This window comes from Panthera onca, chromosome B2, assembly GCF_046562875.1.
Source record: "Panthera onca isolate mPanOnc1 chromosome B2, mPanOnc1 haplotype 2, whole genome shotgun sequence".
Classification (NCBI taxonomy): Eukaryota; Metazoa; Chordata; class Mammalia; order Carnivora; family Felidae; genus Panthera; species Panthera onca.
Window position 1 is genome coordinate 124,529,046 of NC_138343.1, and position 17,958 is coordinate 124,547,003.

The 17,958-nt window shown below is 38.7% G+C and overlaps 1 protein-coding gene and 1 long non-coding RNA gene across 2 annotated transcripts in view; one reads left to right on the forward strand and one right to left on the reverse strand.

The window, feature by feature from the left end:
* LOC144616428 (uncharacterized) overlaps positions 1 to 1,860 on the reverse strand; it is a 34,305-nt gene extending 32,445 nt beyond the window's left edge. The window contains exon 1 of the long non-coding RNA XR_013555785.2: positions 1,500 to 1,860. This is a non-coding gene — a long non-coding RNA (uncharacterized LOC144616428). The remainder of the gene's footprint in view (positions 1 to 1,499) is intronic.
* A 39-nt stretch (positions 1,861 to 1,899) lies between these two features.
* CCDC28A (coiled-coil domain containing 28A) lies at positions 1,900 to 16,552 on the forward strand. Its single transcript, XM_060616781.2, has 6 exons — positions 1,900 to 2,069; positions 3,894 to 4,093; positions 5,107 to 5,270; positions 10,566 to 10,720; positions 12,858 to 12,880; positions 15,982 to 16,552. Exons 2-6 carry the CDS (start codon positions 3,936 to 3,938, stop codon positions 16,034 to 16,036), a joined length of 555 nt encoding a protein of 184 aa, XP_060472764.2. The 5' UTR covers positions 1,900 to 2,069; positions 3,894 to 3,935; the 3' UTR covers positions 16,037 to 16,552.
* Positions 16,553 to 17,958: the final 1,406 nt, after the last annotated feature.

A 17,958-nucleotide genomic window follows, 5' to 3' on the forward strand; every position in this document is an offset into this window, starting at 1 on the left:
CTTTTTAAAGTCTTCTCCCTCCCACCCCTTTGACTCTCCTTTCTCACTCTGCTCCCTTCTTTGCTGTCCTTTTCTTCCAACATTTCCCAACCCCTACCTTCTACTACAGTGAGCAATTCTTCCCAGATTATTATATAGAACAATTCAACTTTCTCAATTTCATATCCCCAAACTCAGCCTCCTGCCCACCCGTGCATATCCAACACTCCTTGCTCCATTATGACACACAATGGGCCATCTTCTTAGAGTATCATCTCCCCTTTTCTCCCTATACAAGATTTATTTCCCCTTGACAGCTCTTAAAAAGCAGAGTGGTAGCAGTTTAGGTTTTAAATAACATCTTAAAATTTCCTTGTTGGTTATTATGTGTTATGAGGGCCTCTTCTACTCTTCCTTTCCTCCCTGCCTTGCTGCCCCCCTCCCTCCCTTCTACTCTCTCTGCTATACTGTAAGCTATCCCTACAAGTATTTACTAGTCTTGTGGTACTCTTTGGTGATACTGCTCAAATTAAATTAAAATTCAACAAAGGAGAGAAAACTGATGGAAGGGTTGTTACACAGTATTGCTAATTTTCTGATCAATGGTATACTTTGCTTTCTGGTTAAGCCTATAACACAAGCCTTCTTCTAAAGCTGGAGTGTTCCTACAACAAGAACTTGGAGAAAAGATATTGGAAAGATGAATTGTCCTCTTGCTGATATCTCGCTGACGACCGGGATATCTTGCTGATATCTTGCTGACAACCGACTGAGTGGCTCAGTTGGTTAAGCGTCCGACTTCGGCTGGGGTCATGATCTCACGGTTTGTGAGTTTGAGCCCCGTGTAGGGCTCTGTGTTGACAGCTCAGAGCCTGGAGCCTGCTTTGGATTCTGTGCCTCCCTGCCTGTCTGCCCTTCCCCTGCTCATACTCTGTCTCTCAAAAATGAATAAACGTTTAAAAAAGTTTTCCGATTTCTTAAAAATGGAGGGCGTGATGGCGGAAGGGCATCCCAAATTAGAATACGTGGGTTCTACTTTGTTCTGCCTCTCTAGCATTGATGTATTTATATCAATCTCTAGATACGGCTTCCTCATTAACAAATTCAGGAGAAATATGTGGTACTATCCATTGCCTCTTCAATCTAAAGATCTACAAACCTAAAACCTCCCTACACGGGAAAGGACATCCAGACGAGGGAATGAAACCTGGATCTCGCCCCTCATTTAGGATAGTTCTGTCCCTCACAATACACAATTCCTTCTCCAGAAGAAATATATATAGTGATAGAACTGTTTTGGTGACGAGAAACGTGCATTTATTAGCTTTTTTGAGTGTCAAAGTCCTCACATCTAAAAAGAGGGCACCACCTACCTCATGGAATTGTAGTGAGGATGGGACATAACGCCTGTACAGGGTCTGAACAGAGTAGTTATTAACAGAAATAGAATCTCATTTAGGGGCTTGGCATGGTGTCATTAAACAGAATCACGGTTTTTCATGGCGCCTTCCAAACTTTACCTTGAGAAGTCTCCGCGAGGTAGTTGATTCAGTTGCTATGACGACACTCCGGTTCCGCCTCCGCTCTTCCTCGAATGGCATGCTGGGAATTGTAGTGCGTGGGAGCCGACGTTGAGCCAGGGGGCGGGACAGCTTCCGCGAAGCGCACTGCGTCTCCCGTGCCTGCTTCCACTGCCAAGCCTATTCCTCAGTGCTTGTGGGCCACAGAACCCAAAATAAAAGTCCAACTATGGGTCTTTGTTTCCACGTCCGCCTAAAATACAGCTGAGAGCAGGACAGTAGAAGCAATGCGGTGCCAAAGGCGGAGACGGGAGCCGTACTGGAGTGGCAGGAAGAGGCGAGGCTCCCGCCGGGATGGGGGTGGGGGGGGCGGGAAAGGGCGGGCACGGAGGCTCCGCCTCCTTGCGTCACTTCCGTAAACAAAGGGAACTGTGGTGGCGCTGGGTCCGGGATGTGACTCCGGCTCTAGCTGCAGCAGTAGCGTCGGAGGCTGCAGCTGCGGCGGTGGCTTCGGAGACTCCGGAGTCTTTGCAGGTTGAGGAAGAGGATTCCGATCCTCTCCTTCCTCAGGTATGAAGTGGAACCAAAGGCGCTTCCGCATTGTCCCCTTTAGGCCCCTTCCACCACCCACTCTATCCACCGCTCAATTCTGGGAGGTGAAGGGTCACCGTGTTGGCTGATTGGGGAAGGAGAATAAGGTGAAGTCAAGAGGGACTCCTAGTCCTTCTTGAAGGCTGTGGGTTCCTGGCACTCAGTGAGTGAGTAACTGCGAAGGCCCTCTTCTCTAAATGGTTCCTTGCTGCTTGTTGTACCGGCGGCTTGCCTTCCAAAAGCGGATACATTTCCAGTCCTGGCCCCTCAGAATATCATAGTTTAGACCACTGTTGATTTATTTGAATTGCTTTACTACCTTTTCTTTTTCCTGTATCACCAAATGGTCTATTAGCATCATTAAATTAGAAGGTTCATGTGTTTATGTGTATCACACGTTTAAACAGATGCTTGTCTCTTTGGAGAACTGATGCCCCATTGTCTCTCTTCAGCTGTTTATTAAAATTCCATTTAATTTGTGTTCATGTCGAAACAACCCAAAGTGTCTGTTGTGTTACTGAAAATTCTTCTTAAAGGAAAAATTGTTAGCCAAGATTTGAATGGATTTACACTTGGTATCTGGGATTAGAGACTGATCATTAGAACCTTTCCTTTAAAACTTTTGCTTCTTTGGAGGTATTATATATAAATCCAGTTGTGATTGTCTAGGGTCAGCCTGAGCCAACTGAGCTGAAATGGTTTAAATTCCAGTGCTGGTGGTACTGAGTTTAGACAATGGCAAAAAAAATCTGTTTTAGTTAAAATTTTTAAGTAATTATTTTAAGAGTGACATCAGTGGATTTGAATCTTTGTGAGTGGCCGTAGCATGATTACATTCAACACCATGTACACAAAAAGCTTAATAGTGCTAAAGCACTTTGCAATCTGATGAGGTAAATAGCCATGTAAATTTCTCATCTCATGATATAGGAAGCAATATATTTAAGAACAATTTAATAGTATGCATAAGTAAAAATGTAGAAGGATATTTTTCGATGGATGGCTGTAAGGAAGATAAAGGTAGTTAATACATGAAATAAGGGGAAATTATTGGATAAACAGAAGACCTTACACATACTCTGTATGGAAGGGCCAGCTAGAACTTCATAGTGTAACTTTTCTGATACTAGCAAAACTAAACAAACATATACAGTTTCATGTATCATTGGAAATAGGTAAAGAAAGTATATTCAGAATAGTCATGGAACGAGTTTAATTTTATAGAACTTCACTCAATCGAAGAACCAGAATCAGTATTATCCCTAGGCAGACACTGAGTTTGTGCTTGGTAGTTGCTATAAGGTTTCTAGTTATTAGTGAAAATGCAAATACCCCCTGTCAATTATACGTCTGTTATTCTTCGAAGAATAAATTTTAGCAGGGAGATCTAAAGACCACCTAGAGCTTGAGTCAGGCTGGGAATATCTATCACATGGCTATTTTGTTTCTTTTTTGATGCATTCTTTCCCTTCTATCATGTAGGCTCTTTGAGAACAGGGACTTTGTCTTGTTCACTATCATCTTCCCAATATCCAGAATAGTGCCTGGCAAGTGGAAAAGAGTAAATATTTGTGGATGTGTGAATACAGAAAATGATGGAAAACATTTTTGTCTACCAGTCCATTTTGCTTAGAGCTTCTGTGTACATAGCACCGTAGGTTAAACTTAAGGGATCCTTATTTTAACTTTATCTAATGAGCTCTGAAATTCTCAATCCTCTTTAAGCCTATGAAGTGGGTCTTTAAAACCCTTTCACTTTCACATATTCTAGCATATGTGTATAATTTTGCTCTATTTCCTTAGGTCATAAGAAGCTGGCCGTGGTGCAATAAGGAACTTAAAACAATGGAGGAGCGGAAACTGAAGAGGCGGAGTCCTAAGTCTTTTAGTGCCCACTCTACTCAGGCTGTTAATGCCAAAAAAAATGCCATTCCAGTTAGTAAAAGCACAGGGTTTTCAAATCCTGCATCACAGTCAACTTCCCAGCGACCAAAGTTAAAAAGGTGAATTCATTTCTTTCAGATTATCACAGCAAAACGCTGCCAACGTAAATACTAAATCTAGTAATTCTTATAACACTTGTTTTTCTCTTGGCTTAACTTTTAAAACAGTGGCAGCATCTATTATATGTGATTTAGAAAAAATTTGTGAAGGGTATAGTGTGTAGGGTATTAGCACATGCAAAATGAATGACTGGTTTGAAGACCCTTACTTTGTCTCATATTAAACAGGACAGAGTGTGAAAAGTCATAGACAAAGTTGATGCACTAGCCAGAAGAGGGAAAAAAATACGTTTTGTTTTTTTTTTAAATTAAGCTGAGTGTGTTTTCATAGTTTTCATATATATATATATATATGAAATATATATATATATATGAAATATATATATATATGAAATATATATATATATGTATGAAATATATATATATATATATTTTTTTTAAGTTTATTTGAGAGAGAGCGAGATGGCAAGCAGGGGAGGGGCAGAGAGAGAGGGAGGGAAAGAGTATCCCAAGCAGGCTCCACACCATCAGTGCAGAGCCCGATGTGGGGCTTGAACCTATGAACTGTGAGATCATGACTTGAGCCAAAACCAAGAGTCGGACACTTAACGAGCTGAGCCACCCAGGTGCCCCATGGTAGGTTTTATCTTTTTTAAAAGGGTGGTTTTATTATTGTCATAGAAATGATTTGTATTTATTGTAAAAATTCAAACACAGGAAAAGTTCAAAGAAGAAATTTAAAACACTAAAATCCCGGGGCGCCTGGGTGGCTCAGTCAGTTAAGCATCCGACTTCGGCTCAGGTCATGATCTTGTGGTTTGCAAGTTTGAACCCCACATCGGGCTCTCTGCTGTCAGCGCAGAGCCCACTTCGGATCCTCTGTCCCCCTCTCTCTGCCCCTCACCAGCTTGTGCTCTCTTTCTCTCTCTCAAAAATAAACATTTACAAAAACATTATAAAAAAATAATAAAGGTAACTATATGCAATTAATGTTTTCATTGTGCTATCTGCAGAGTGATGAAAGAAAAGACCAGACCTCAGGGAGGAGAAGGAAAAGGCACACAGCCGGCTCCCATTCAGCACTCCTTCCTCACCGATGTCTCAGACGTTCAGGAGATGGAGAGGGGGCTTCTCAGCCTTTTGAATGATTTCCACTCCGGAAAACTTCAAGCATTTGGCAAGCCATAGATATTTCTCTGTTTTTCTTTTCCAGATGCTCGCTTCCTATTTTCTGCATTTATTTTGTCATTCCTTTATTTTTTTTTTATTTTTTCATATTTATTTAATTTGAGAGAGAGAGAGCACACATGTGCAGGGGAGGGGCAGAGAGAAAGAGAGAGAGAGAGAGAAAGAATCCTAAGCAGGCTGCTGATGGTGCAGAGCTCAATGCAGGGCTTGATCCCATAAACCGTGAGATCATGACCTGAGTTGAAATCAAGAGTCAGATGCTCAATTGAGTGAACCACCCAGGTGCTCCTATTTTGCCATTTCTTTCAAAAATATCATTTTCTTTTATTAAAAAAAAAAAAAGAATCTATCGGCATAAAATGCAATCATCTAGATTTCGTTTGTCATCTAAAATTTCATGAAAAAGTTTTTGTAAGAAAGGAGGGTTAGTAAAAATGTTGAAGTAGGATTGCTATTATGCAATAACTATCCTGAAAGTAACAAATAAAAGGAACATTCTTCATCAGTTAAATATTTTAGACTTAGTATTTCAGTTTGGGAAAGCCTCAAGGTCATTTTTCTTTACCCTTTTAAGCCTAAACTTATTTCTTGCCTACCATCCCTGATTTTAAATTTAAAAGAATCTGGTGTTTTTGTTCAATCATGAAGCTATAAGAACAGTTAACTGATTGTTCCATTAGAAACTCCAGGTAGGTGGGGTGCCTGGGTGGCTCAGTCAGTTGAGCATCCGACTCTGGCTTAGGTCATGATCTTGCGATTTCATGGGTTCGAGCCCTGTGTCGGGCTCTGTGCTGACAGCTCAGGGCCTGGAGCCTGCTTCGGATTCTCTGTCCCCCTCTCTCTCTGCCCTTTCTCATGCTCTGTCTCTCTCTCTGTCTCTCTCAAAAACAAACATTAAAAAAACAAAACAATCTCTGAGTAGGTTTTTTTGTATATGAGTTCACAAAGTATATGGTCAAAGTTTTTATGTTCAGCTTGCAACTTACCTTATAACCCTTCTCTGATAAAATTATATCCCTGTATTTTTTAAAGCAATTTGAAAATTATTGAATGCACACGTACAGAATTTCACATGAATGCATAAATGTCATCTACATACTGGTTTTTTGAAGTGCTATCCTTTCCTCCCGTACCTCTTTATTCCTTGGTTTATTTTTTTTCTTTCTTTTTTAATTAATTTAAATTCTAGTTAACATATAGTGTAGTACTGGTTTCAGGAATAGAATTTAGTGATTCATCCCTTACATATAATGCCCAGTGCTCATCCCAATAAGTGCCCTCTTTAATGCCCGTCACTCATTTAGCCCACCACCCCCAACACCCCTCCAGCAACCTTCAGTTTATTCTCTGTATTTAAGAGTCTCTTATGGTTTGCCTCCCCCTGTTTTTATTTTTCCTCTATGTTCATCTGCTTTGTTTCTTAAATTCCACATGAGTCAATCATATATTTGTCTTTCTCTGACTGACTTATTTCACTTAGCATAATACACTCTAGTTCCATGCACATTGTTGCAGATGGCAAGATTTCATTCTTTTTGAGCACAGAGTAATATTCCATTGTGTATATATACCACATCTTTTTTATCCATTCATCGGTCAATGGACATTTGGGCTCTTTCCATAATTTGGCTGTTGTTGATAGTGCCGCTACAAACATCTGGGTGCATGTACCCCTTCGAATCAGCATCTTTGTCCTTTGGATAAATACCTAGTAGTGTAATTGCTGGGTCGTAGGGTAGTTCTATTTTTAATTTTTTGAGGAACCTTCATACTGTTTTCCAGAGTGTCTGCACCAGTTTGCATTCCCACCAGCGGTGCAAAAGTGTCCCTTTCTCTGCATCCTTGGCAACATCTGTTGCTTCCTGAGTTGTCAAGTTTAGCTGTTCTGACAGGTGTGAGGTGGTATCTCGTCGTGGAGTTCCTTGGCTTCTTATCCCCTCCCTGACCACACCCTCTCTTGGCTCCACCTCCCCCCACTCCACTAGATAACCACGTTAAGAACCAGGTGTATATCTTTTCATATTTTTCTCTAGGTTATGGCACAAATATATATATAAACATACACAAAGATTTTAGTTTTCATTGTTTTATACAAACTGTATCTTATATGTACTTGTCCCCCTCTTGCTTTCCTCACTAAAGAATATCTAATGAAAATCCCTCCTGGTCACCTGGTATAGCTCTAATTTATTCTTTTTTTAACTTTTCTTTTCTTTTTTTTTTTTTAATTAAGTAGGCTCCGTGCCCAGTGTGGAGCCCAGCGTAGGGCCTGAACTCACAACCTGAGCTGAGATTAATCAAGACCTGAGCTGAGATTGAGAGTTGGACGCTTAACCAACTAAATCACCCAGGCACCCCTAATTCATTCTTTTTTTCCAATGACTACATAATATTCCAAGTTGTGAATATACTGCAGTTTATTCAACCATTTCTCTGTTGAAGGGCATTTACTTTGTTTCCATTTTTGAGCCCCTAAACATAACGGTGTAGTGAACATCTCTTTACATACATATGTATGTCAGTGCTTTTATTTCTTTGGGATGGATTACCATGAGTGGGATTAGTGGGTCCAAGCAGTAATTCTGATTTTAGTACAGGTATCCAGATTGCCTTCCAAAAAAGCTATTGCCCTTCTAGTTTTCATTCACAGTTTATGAAAGAACTCTTTTCTCTGAATCCAACCAGAAATAGGTATTACTAGCCTTTTAATTTTGCCAGACTGTTGGTATGAGGTGATATTTCTTTTATTACTGTTGAGTTTGTACATGTTAAGAAGTCGAATTGCTCTTTTCAGGACCTTTACCCAGTTTTCTGTTTGGTTATTTATCCTTTTGTTGGTGGTGGTGTTGCCAATTGCTAAGAGCCCTTTGTATATCTTGGATACTAACCACTCCAACTGCTGTATTTTGGCTTTTTTGTTTTTGTTTTTTTTTTAACCAAATTTAGTATGTTTGTGGACTTTATGGTATATTTAACCTTGTAAAAGTTTTGAATACTGAAATATGTTTTATCTTTTCTTATAGTTTCTGGGTTTCCAGTCTTGGTTAGACTATTAATTTGAAAAGAAGACATGAAAAACATTTATTTCACAGAGATATTTTATTATATCTCTACCTCCTTGCTTTACCTTGACCCAGTTTAGATGGTATCTTTAGAACACTTTCACTTTCCCTTCTCTCTTCTCTCCCATACCTGAGATTTAATCTTTGAATCACTTCTTTGCTTTCTTGCCAACACCCTTTCTGCCCCCCCCTTTTTAAAATTTTTTTTTTAATGTTTATTTATTTTTGAAAGACAGAAACAGAGCATGAGTGGGGGAGGGGCAGAGAGAGAGGGAGACACAGAATCTGAAGCAGGCTCCAGGCTCCGAGCTGTCAGCACAGAGTCTGACATGGGGCTCGAACTCACGAACCGTGAGATCATGACCTGAGCCAAAGTTGGATGCTTAACCAACTGAGCCACCCAGGCGACCCTCTGCCCCTACTCTTATGTAGCTTGTTTTCTTGGATTGAAGTCACTCTCTGTTATTTGTCAGTTTGCTATCTAGAAGTATTGTAGATACAAGGTGGATTGCCCGTTGAATTCTTTCTTAATAGGTAATTTTTTTCTGTCTCGATGTTTGAAAGTTTTTTTTTTCCTTATGTTTTTTCATCAATTTTGCCTGAGAATCAGTGAGCCCTTCATATCTGCCAACTCATTTTCATCTGAAGGAACATTATTTCTGTTGTTAATTTATTTTTCCATCTGTTCCTTTTTATCCTTTTGGAGCTTCTATTGTTCTCATGTTAGATCACCTGGATTCCTTGTGATTTCTACTTTATAGATTTATATTGTCCTCCTCCCTACTTTTCTCACTCTCTTTTTCTATATATATGTTATATATTGATACATTTATATGTATGCCAGTATACACACACACACACACACACACACACACACAAACACACACGCCTTTCTCTCTTGAGGTATTTCTCCCACTCGATCTTCCAGGTTACTAATTGTTAGAAAACATCATTAAAATAGAGGAAATATGAGATATTTTCTATAAAGAAAGGATGATTTTTAAAGAGCTGTAACTAGCTTCAAAATTATTAGTCAACATAATTTAATGTTGTCAATCTATGAAGATGATACAAATCTAGCCTGGGGAAATTATAATATAATTTACATAAATTCATACTGATTCAAGATATATACTTCAGCTTTAGCTGAACTACAATATACTTTTGAGAAAACCAAGGTGTTTTGGAAAAAATTTTTAGTATCAAGAGGTTGTAGAGGCTATACTTAAACTATATGAAAATATGTAATATTACTGTATATATTTTAGTTGCCCTGAGCAGGTAATGCCACCCCAGAGAACTCTACTCAGTAAGTAACGTAAGACCTGTCCTTTAGCAATTAAGTTGTCTTGCACTTACATTAGAGCATACGACTGAAAATACTACATTCTGTTTCTCATGCTTCATAACATTCTTCATGTTTCATAAATATTTTCATCTATATTTCTTTTTTCAAAGTTTATTTATTTTTGATGGGGGGAGGGAGGGACACAGAGAGAAGGGGAGAGAGAGAATCCCAAGCAGGCTCTGCACTGTCAGAGTGGAACCCGACGCACAGCTTGAACTCACCAACTGTGAGATCATGACCTGAGCCAAAATCAAGGGTCAGATGCTTAACCGACTGAGCCACCCAGGTGTTCCTCATTTATATTTATTAAAGGAATAATTGGTGGCAAAATGATTCATGGTTGAAGTTCTTACAGGACGTTCAAGTTCACTCATTATAATAGGACGTTGGGTCAGATTGAACATGATTAGATGATGCTATTGCTTCTAGAAATGATGTTACTATTGAAAAAAGAATTTTCTTTACCTAAGGGATGATTTGGGTTTTGGGGTTTTTGTTTTGCTTTGTTGTTTTAAATTTTTAAAAGATTTTATTTTCAAGCAATCTCCACACCCACTGTGGGGCTCATACTCACAACCTCAAGACCAAGAGTCGCAGGCTCCACAGACCAGACGCCCTGATGATTTTGTTTTTTTAAAGAAAATCTTTCCAATCCGATTTTCTCAGTACCCACAGTCATTTCTTAGATTATTGCTTTCCTGGTCAGAAATTCGATTTGTGTATTATACACAGAAAATAGGCAGTCATTAACACTGTAATTTACAACAGAACGAAAACTAAGTTCTTGTGAGTACCTTGAATTTACAAGTTTTTCCTCAAGGCAGTTAGTTTGAACTGTCCTAATCTTTATTAATGTTCTGGGATGTTCCCCCAGGAAATGAATGTTCCATTGAACAGATGGAACATGTTCGGGGAATGCAGGAGAAATTAGCTCGTTTGAATTTGGACCTCTATGGGGAGTTAGAGGAACTTCCTGAGGATAAGAGAAAAACAGCCAGTGACTCCAATCTGGACAGGCTTCTGTCTGATGTGAGTATAATTCTTTTATATACTATAATTCTTTTATATAAACTTATAAAAGGATTTGTATATATTTCTTCATTCTTTCTTTAATCAAAAATTTTTATTGAAAGAAAGTTCATTGTTTTAGTCGTGTTGAAGTATACCGTTTAGTGGTTTTCAGTGTGTTCACAGTGTTTTGCAGACATGCCCACTGTTTAATTCCAGAACATTTTTATCACCCCAAAAAAGAAACCCTGTACCTCTCAATTCTCCCTCCTCTTCATCCCTTAGTGGCCTCTAATCTCCTCTCTGTCTGTACAGATTTGCCTATTCTGGATATTTCATATAAAGAGAATCACACAATATGTGGCTTTTTATGTCTGGGTTCTTTCACTTAGTGTAGTATTTTCAAATTTCATACATGTCGTGTCCTACTCTTTTTTAGGGAAACATATTTCAAAGAAATTGTCACATTTATATCTAAGCATACATTTTGAGAATGCTGGGAAATCTAGAAGTGAAAGATTCACTTCTGTACATATATGATATGATCTTAATGTATAAGGTGGTCCTGACATGATTAAATATGTTTTGTGTTATTTACTCAGGTAGGTGGTGGTTACTTATGTTATATACAGAACTATGTGTATGTTTCAGATCCTTTAGTGCATTGCTCTGTGTATTAGCTTGCTAAAGCTGCCATAACAGAGTGCCTTAGACTGGGTACACCTGGAATTTATTTCTCACAGCTCTGGAGGCCCAGAGTTAGTGAGCAAGGTGTTGGCAGGGTCGGTTTCTTCTGAGGCCCCTCTCCTTGGCTTGTAGATGACTGCCTTCATCTTTCCATGGCATTTTCCTTTTATGAGTGGGTGCCTATGTCCAAATTTCCCCTTCTTTTAAAGACACTAGTCCTTATTGACCTCATCTTAACTTCCTACCTCTTTGTAAGACCCTGTCTCCAAATACACTCACATTCTGAGGTATTGGGGGTTAGAACTAAAATGTATGTCTTTTGGGAGGACGTAATTCTGTGTGTAACTATTATGATTCTTACACTGAGAGGTATTAATTAAATTGGCTTCTTTAAACCTTTTTTGGAGTAAAAATAAAGAAAAATTGAATTCAGTGTTCTTCAGTTTTGGAATAGTTTACATATTTACTAATGACAAAAAAGGATTAATTCTGTTGCTTTTCTTTATCCTTTGAGTAAGTAAATGTGAGAGAAATTGTATGCCTATACTTTTTTTCAGCTTTTTTTTTTTTTTTTTTTTTTTTTTTTTTAAATTTATTTTTGGGACAGAGAGAGACAGAGCATGAACGGGGGAGGGGCAGAGAGAGAGGGAGACACACAATCGGAAACAGGCTCCAGGCTCCGAGCCATCAGCCCAGAGCCTGACGCGGGGCTCGAACTCACGGACCGCGAGATCGTGACCTGGCTGAAGTCGGACGCTTAACCGACTGCGCCACCCAGGCGCCCCGTATGCCTATACTTTTAAAGTTTCAAGCCTGTGTGTTTTATTTCACACCGACTATGTTTAGCCTCGCAAGTATTTCCTTTTACCGGGTCCTCTTAAGAAATAGAAGCTTAATTTGCATTACATTTAGGAAAGTGACTGTGGAGTAGTGAGAAGACCAAATTTGAAACCAGAAAGCCTTTGTTTAGTCTGGGGTTTGCATTTCAGTTATATCTGTGTAACTTTGTCAATGTAGTTAACATTTCTGTAACTTTGATTTTTCCCTCTGTAAAACAGGTGTGATTAATTCTACCACATACTGAAAACTGAATGATATGTGAAGTCTTTTCGTAATCCACAAAGATTTTTAAGATTTTGATCATGAAAATGGCAACTTTTTAAAAAAACTATTAGAGATGATTATAATTGTTCATGGTTTTAAGAATCCTTATAGAACTCTAGTTTTCCTTATCTGGTTTAATTCTCTTCTCATATTTGTGTTTAATAAATGCTAAAGCTACTTTATAATTATTTTGCATAAGTGAATTTCCCAAGCTGGAAATTTTTGGGAAGTTTTTTTCAATATTTTATTTTTTCGTTTAGAGAAAGCTTAAATGAAAACCAGCTTACTTTAAAATGTGTAAACAATTATCTACTTAAGATATTTTTCCCATAAAAATTGAAATTAAATTTGTTTCTTTGTGTTACAGTTAGAAGAATTGAATTCTTCCATGTATCCTTTTGCCTAATATCAACAGTGAAAAGTTTACAAATTATAACTTCTGGTGAATACCTCAATCAATGAACAAAGACACCCATGATGATTTACTGGGGCCATTTCTCTTCTCCTTGGGTTTCCAAATGGAATTTTTAGTTGTTTTGTATGCTACAATTTTGTTTGTTTCTCATTTGTTCTGCTTTGCTTTGTACTGTTTTTGGATTTTTAAAACAAATTTTTAAAAATCAACCAAGGGAATTGAGGATTGGGTTAGTTGCCGTAGAAATTATCTCGAATCTTAGATTCTTAAGTTAAATAGCAGTTGGATATGCAGACATAATATGCCATGCTTAGTTTCCTGTCATTACATAGAATACTTCAGATGCATATACAAGGTGTATTATAGGAGGAGCTTAAAAGAAATCACCAAGGCGTGTGTAAAATATTCAGGTTTTGACATTACAATTTGGAGCAATTATTTCAGGAACTTTTCAAAACGTATTTTTGGACATAGTCCTAGGCACAACATGAGATAAAGAACAATGAGAAATGATCCTGCCTATAAAATAATTTGAGAGGTACGACATCCTTCTGAACTAAATAATGAGATACCAAAAAGGATACTGGTTGTAGGGTCAAGACATTTGATTTTTGAAATTTGGTTTTGATAATTTTGCTAATTAACCTTGGGTAAATTGTTTAACATCTCAGAGTGTCCTCTGTAATATGGGATAATTGCTGCATATAATGATGGAGCAATTATCTAGTTTTTCTAAACTAATATATATATATATATATATATATATATATATATATATATATTACTATTATTGTTGTAACAGGTACTGTTACTACTTGCTAAACTATACAGTAACAATGAAGAAATAAGTATATGCAGATCCAGTGATAACGATTAATAGTTAATCTTAATTGAGTACTTACTAATTGCCAAGTATTTTATGAAGGGCCTTACCTGCATTTTCTCATTTGGTCCTACCCTTATAAGCAGGTGGTGTTATACTTCCCATTTTACGGATGGGTTTTTGAGAAGGTTTTTGAGAAGCCACATAAACTGTGGGGAAACATTAATGTAACATATCCTTGCCAAGAAAGACTTGAACATGGGGATAAGATATGAGTTAATTAGGGGGCTTCTCTTAGTAGTAGTGCCTGGTGCTTTTTTCTTTTCTTTATACTCATTTTGAGCTTCATATTCTATGCTTTGTACTCTTTCTATGCTTGTGACGTGTCAGTATCTCCTATCCTCTTATCTGAGTTTTTGTTAAACATTTAGACTCATTTATCTCACCACTTTGCCTGATTCAACCACCACAGTTAAACGAGGCAACATGACGGAACACAAGAGCATGGGCTCTAGGTTGTTTGGTTTCAGATCTTGGGAAGCAAGTGTGTAGCTTTGAGGCAAATGTAGTTTCCTCATTTGCAATAAATGTTCTCTCTATATTCATACTTTCCTCCTAATTTCCTTCTCTGTCATCAGTAGCCTCTGTTATTTTCAGTCTCCAAAGATTATTTAAATCCCTTCTATGGTTAGACCAGACATTGCTACTCGGTCGTGGCACTATCTGCCATTGAGCCGGGACATGGACATGAAATGATTTGCCACTTCTTGATTACATTTAGTTGTCAGGCATCATCAGTTCTGCCTTTTATTTCTCCTTCATCCCCTACCCTCATCCCTTTACTCCATAACCTTTCAAATTTCTGTTCCAGCTCTGGAGATGCACTGTCCAATATGGCAGCCACTAGCCACATAGCTACTGAGCACACAAAACGTGGCTAATATGGATTGAAATGTGCTAAAAGTATAATTTTTACACCTGATTTCAAAGATTTAGTATGAAAAAAAATAATGTAAAATGTCTCAATATTTTTTATGATTGCATGCTGAAATGATAGCTTTTTTATATATTGGTGTGAATAAAATATATTTTAAAAATTATACCTGTGGCTTGCATTATATTTCTTTTGGACAGTGCTGCTGTAAACTTTAGAGAATGACACTAAATAAATTAGTCTTCTTAAAAACATCACTGTCTTCTTGCCATTCCTATTTCAGACCAAGTTTTTTACCATGTTAGACTTTTTAACAGCTCTCAACAATATAATCACAGCCTACGTATCCTGTTATATTTTTCATTCCCACTAAGCTGGTTCTCTGGCGTCTAAGAACACATCATTTTCATGCTCACCGTAATGCCTTTGTTCAGGTTGTGCTTTCTACCTAGCGCTGCTCTGGCCTCCCCCCTTTCCCCTATCGAGTAACACCGAAGCTGACCACTCTCATAAAGCATTTTATTTATACCTCCAACTAGCATTCTGCCTTATTTCACTATCTGTTGATTTTTATATGTGTTAAATTTCAGCCCTCCAACTGGATGGCAATGGCTCTGATGACAGCACTCATGTCTGTATATTTTTGCAACCTCTGCCATACGCGTATTGCTAGCATTTAGTTGTTCTCAGCGTATTCACAGCATTGTTGCAATTGGGTCTTGAAGAGATAGGTAGCAGGTGGATCCTATGGATGGATGAAAGAACAAGATGAAAGCCAATGATGATAAGAAGGGAGGGGGGTAACCTCTGCAAGAATTCCATCCTAATTCTAATCTTGAAGAATAATTCAGGATTATAGGGAAAGTTTTAGAGCTATGATGATTTGATTTTTGACTTTTACAAAGAAATTGTTTTCCCAAGGATGATAAAGTGGTGTTGTTCTCTCCGATGATTTTTGTTTAATCCAGTAAGTTTTCATATTTGCCTCTCATCGGTTCCTTACCATGAAAATAATTCTTGCCGCGTGAAAATAATCCTGTGCTGTATTAGAATCTGAAACATAGTCTTGATTTAGTGCCTTTTTTTTAAGTCTTCAAATTCTGGATATAGTATAATTACTTCACTACGTTTAAAAATTGTCTTACACATCCAGGTTTCTCACAGTGACATAGACACTTCCCTTTAAACATATTTCCTTTATTTCAATACCTCTCTCCCTTAGCTCTTGAGTGTAATTCCCCGAAATTTATTTTTTTTAATTCCCCGAAGTTTAAAAGAAGTACTCATTATAAAATGAAAATCTTAACTGATGAATTCAGACAAAAACTACATCTGGCGGACGCACAAGACGTCCCGAATACGTCCACCAGCTAAAAGGACATGCAGTTGCTTTCTTGCGGTTTGAAGAAAAACAGCATTCTTTAATTTTGCAGCTGAATCCAGTAGCAGAATCATCTTCCACAACAAGGAATAAAGTAATCAAAGTACCAGTGCAATGATTGTTCTCACTGCTGCTTTTAGTAAAGTTGCCTTGCTGTCGTTCGCCATAACTGGAGCCTAGGCCTGGTTGAAGGCTTAATCAGGAACTGTGATGCAGAGGCTGTGCTGCTATGCTTTCTGTTGTTGCCTTATGGGGGTTATACTTGAAACGCTTTGTGCAAAATGTTATTAATAGGGCTGAAGGTTCATCCTTTCTGAGCTCACCAGACTTACTCATTCCCCTGTTGATTCCAAGTTGATGATGCACAGGCTTTTGGGGGCAGCCCCGCTTCAGTTTACGTTAGACAATCAGTACACACACGGGTTTGTTTTCCAGGGGCCAGTGCCAACAAAATGTTAAATGAGTACTTGTGAAATTTGCTATTTTTAATAAAGTGATTGTTTAAATTAGTCGTTATTGCCTTATTTTGAAGGAACAAGAGTTCAATCCTCAAAAGTAAACTGCGTTTATAAAATTCGAGGTGCCTGGGTGGCTCAGTCGGTTAAGCATCCGACTTCGGCTCAGGTCACCATCTCACAGTTCCTGTGTTCGAGCCCTGTGTCGGGCTCGGTGCCGACAGCTCAGAGCCTGGAGCCTGCTTCGGATTCTGTGTCTCCCTCTCTCTCTGCCCCTCCCCTGCTCGTGCTCTGATTCTGTCTCTTAGAAATAAACATTACAATTTTTTTAAAAAATAATAAATAACTTCAAGGTTATGTAATTCTCTTCCAGATTTTGCACCTTGTGCACATTTCAGTATTGGTGTCAGTCATGAAAAGAGCACAGGCTTTAAAGTTAGACCTTGGTAGGGGCGCCTGGGTGGCTCAGTCGGTTGAGCGGCCGACTTCGGCTCAGGTCATGATCTCGCGTTCCGTGAGTTCGAGCCCCGCGTCGGGCTCTGTGCTGACAGCTCAGAGCCTGGAGCCTGTTTTGGATTCTGTGTCTCCCTCTCTCTGACCCTCCCCTGTTCATGCTCTGTCTCTCTCTGTCCCAAAAATAAATAAACGTTAAAAAAAAATTTTTTTTTTGGGGGGCGCCTGGGTGGCGCAGTCGGTTAAGCGTCCGACTTCAGCCAGGTCACGATCTCGCGGTCCGTGAGTTCGAGCCCCGCGTCAGGCTCTGGGCTGATGGCTCGGAGCCTGGAGCCTGTTTCCGATTCTGTGTCTCCCTCTCTCTCTGTCCCTCCCCCGTTCATGCTCTGTCTCTCTCTGTCCCAAAAAATAAAATAAACGTTGAAAAAAAAAAAAAATTTTTTTTTAAAGTTAGACCTTGGGCTGAATACCCATTCTTCCCCTTAGCTTTGTATTCACGTACATTTACTTTGTAAATGTAGTTTAGACTACAAATGTAGTTTGTACGTGTAGTTTCTTTGGGTTTAACTTTTGTTTTTAACCTGGAAAATGAGATTACTAACCAACTCATAGGGGTCATGAGGAGAAAGTGAAAAAGTGTGTGTAGGATGCTTATCACAGCTGCTGACACCCAATAATGTAGAGCAAACATTCAGTTTACTGCTCATTTTACACAGCTTTATTGATAGAACTCCTACATAAAACTGACCCTTGTCAAGTGTACAACCCAGTGGTTTTTAGCGGGGGTCACGGTTGTGCACCTGTCAGCACACTCTAATTGTAGAGCATTTTCATTTCCAGAGAAACCCCTTGGCAGCTCACTTCCCATTTCCCAACCCCCCTGCCACTGGCAACCACTAATCTACTTCCTACGAACTTGCCTACTCTGAACATCTTGTATAAATGGAATCCTACATGGTCTTTCATGACTGGCTTCTCTTAGCATAATATTTTCTAGGTTTTAGGCT

What these genes read in the sequence shown, in the direction of transcription:
- CCDC28A (XM_060616781.2), top strand. Translation starts at nt 3,936, where the DNA reads ATGGAGGAGCGGAAACTGAAGAGGCGGAGTCCTAAGTCTTTTAGTGCC. An exon ending in CGGAAAACTTCAAGCATTTG is followed by an intron (nt 5,271 to 10,565) that starts GCAAGCCATAGA and finishes ATGTTCCCCCAG; the next exon opens with GAAATGAATGTTCCATTGAA. An exon ending in TGGACAGGCTTCTGTCTGAT is followed by an intron (nt 10,721 to 12,857) that starts GTGAGTATAATT and finishes TTTGTGTTACAG; the next exon opens with TTAGAAGAATTGAATTCTTC.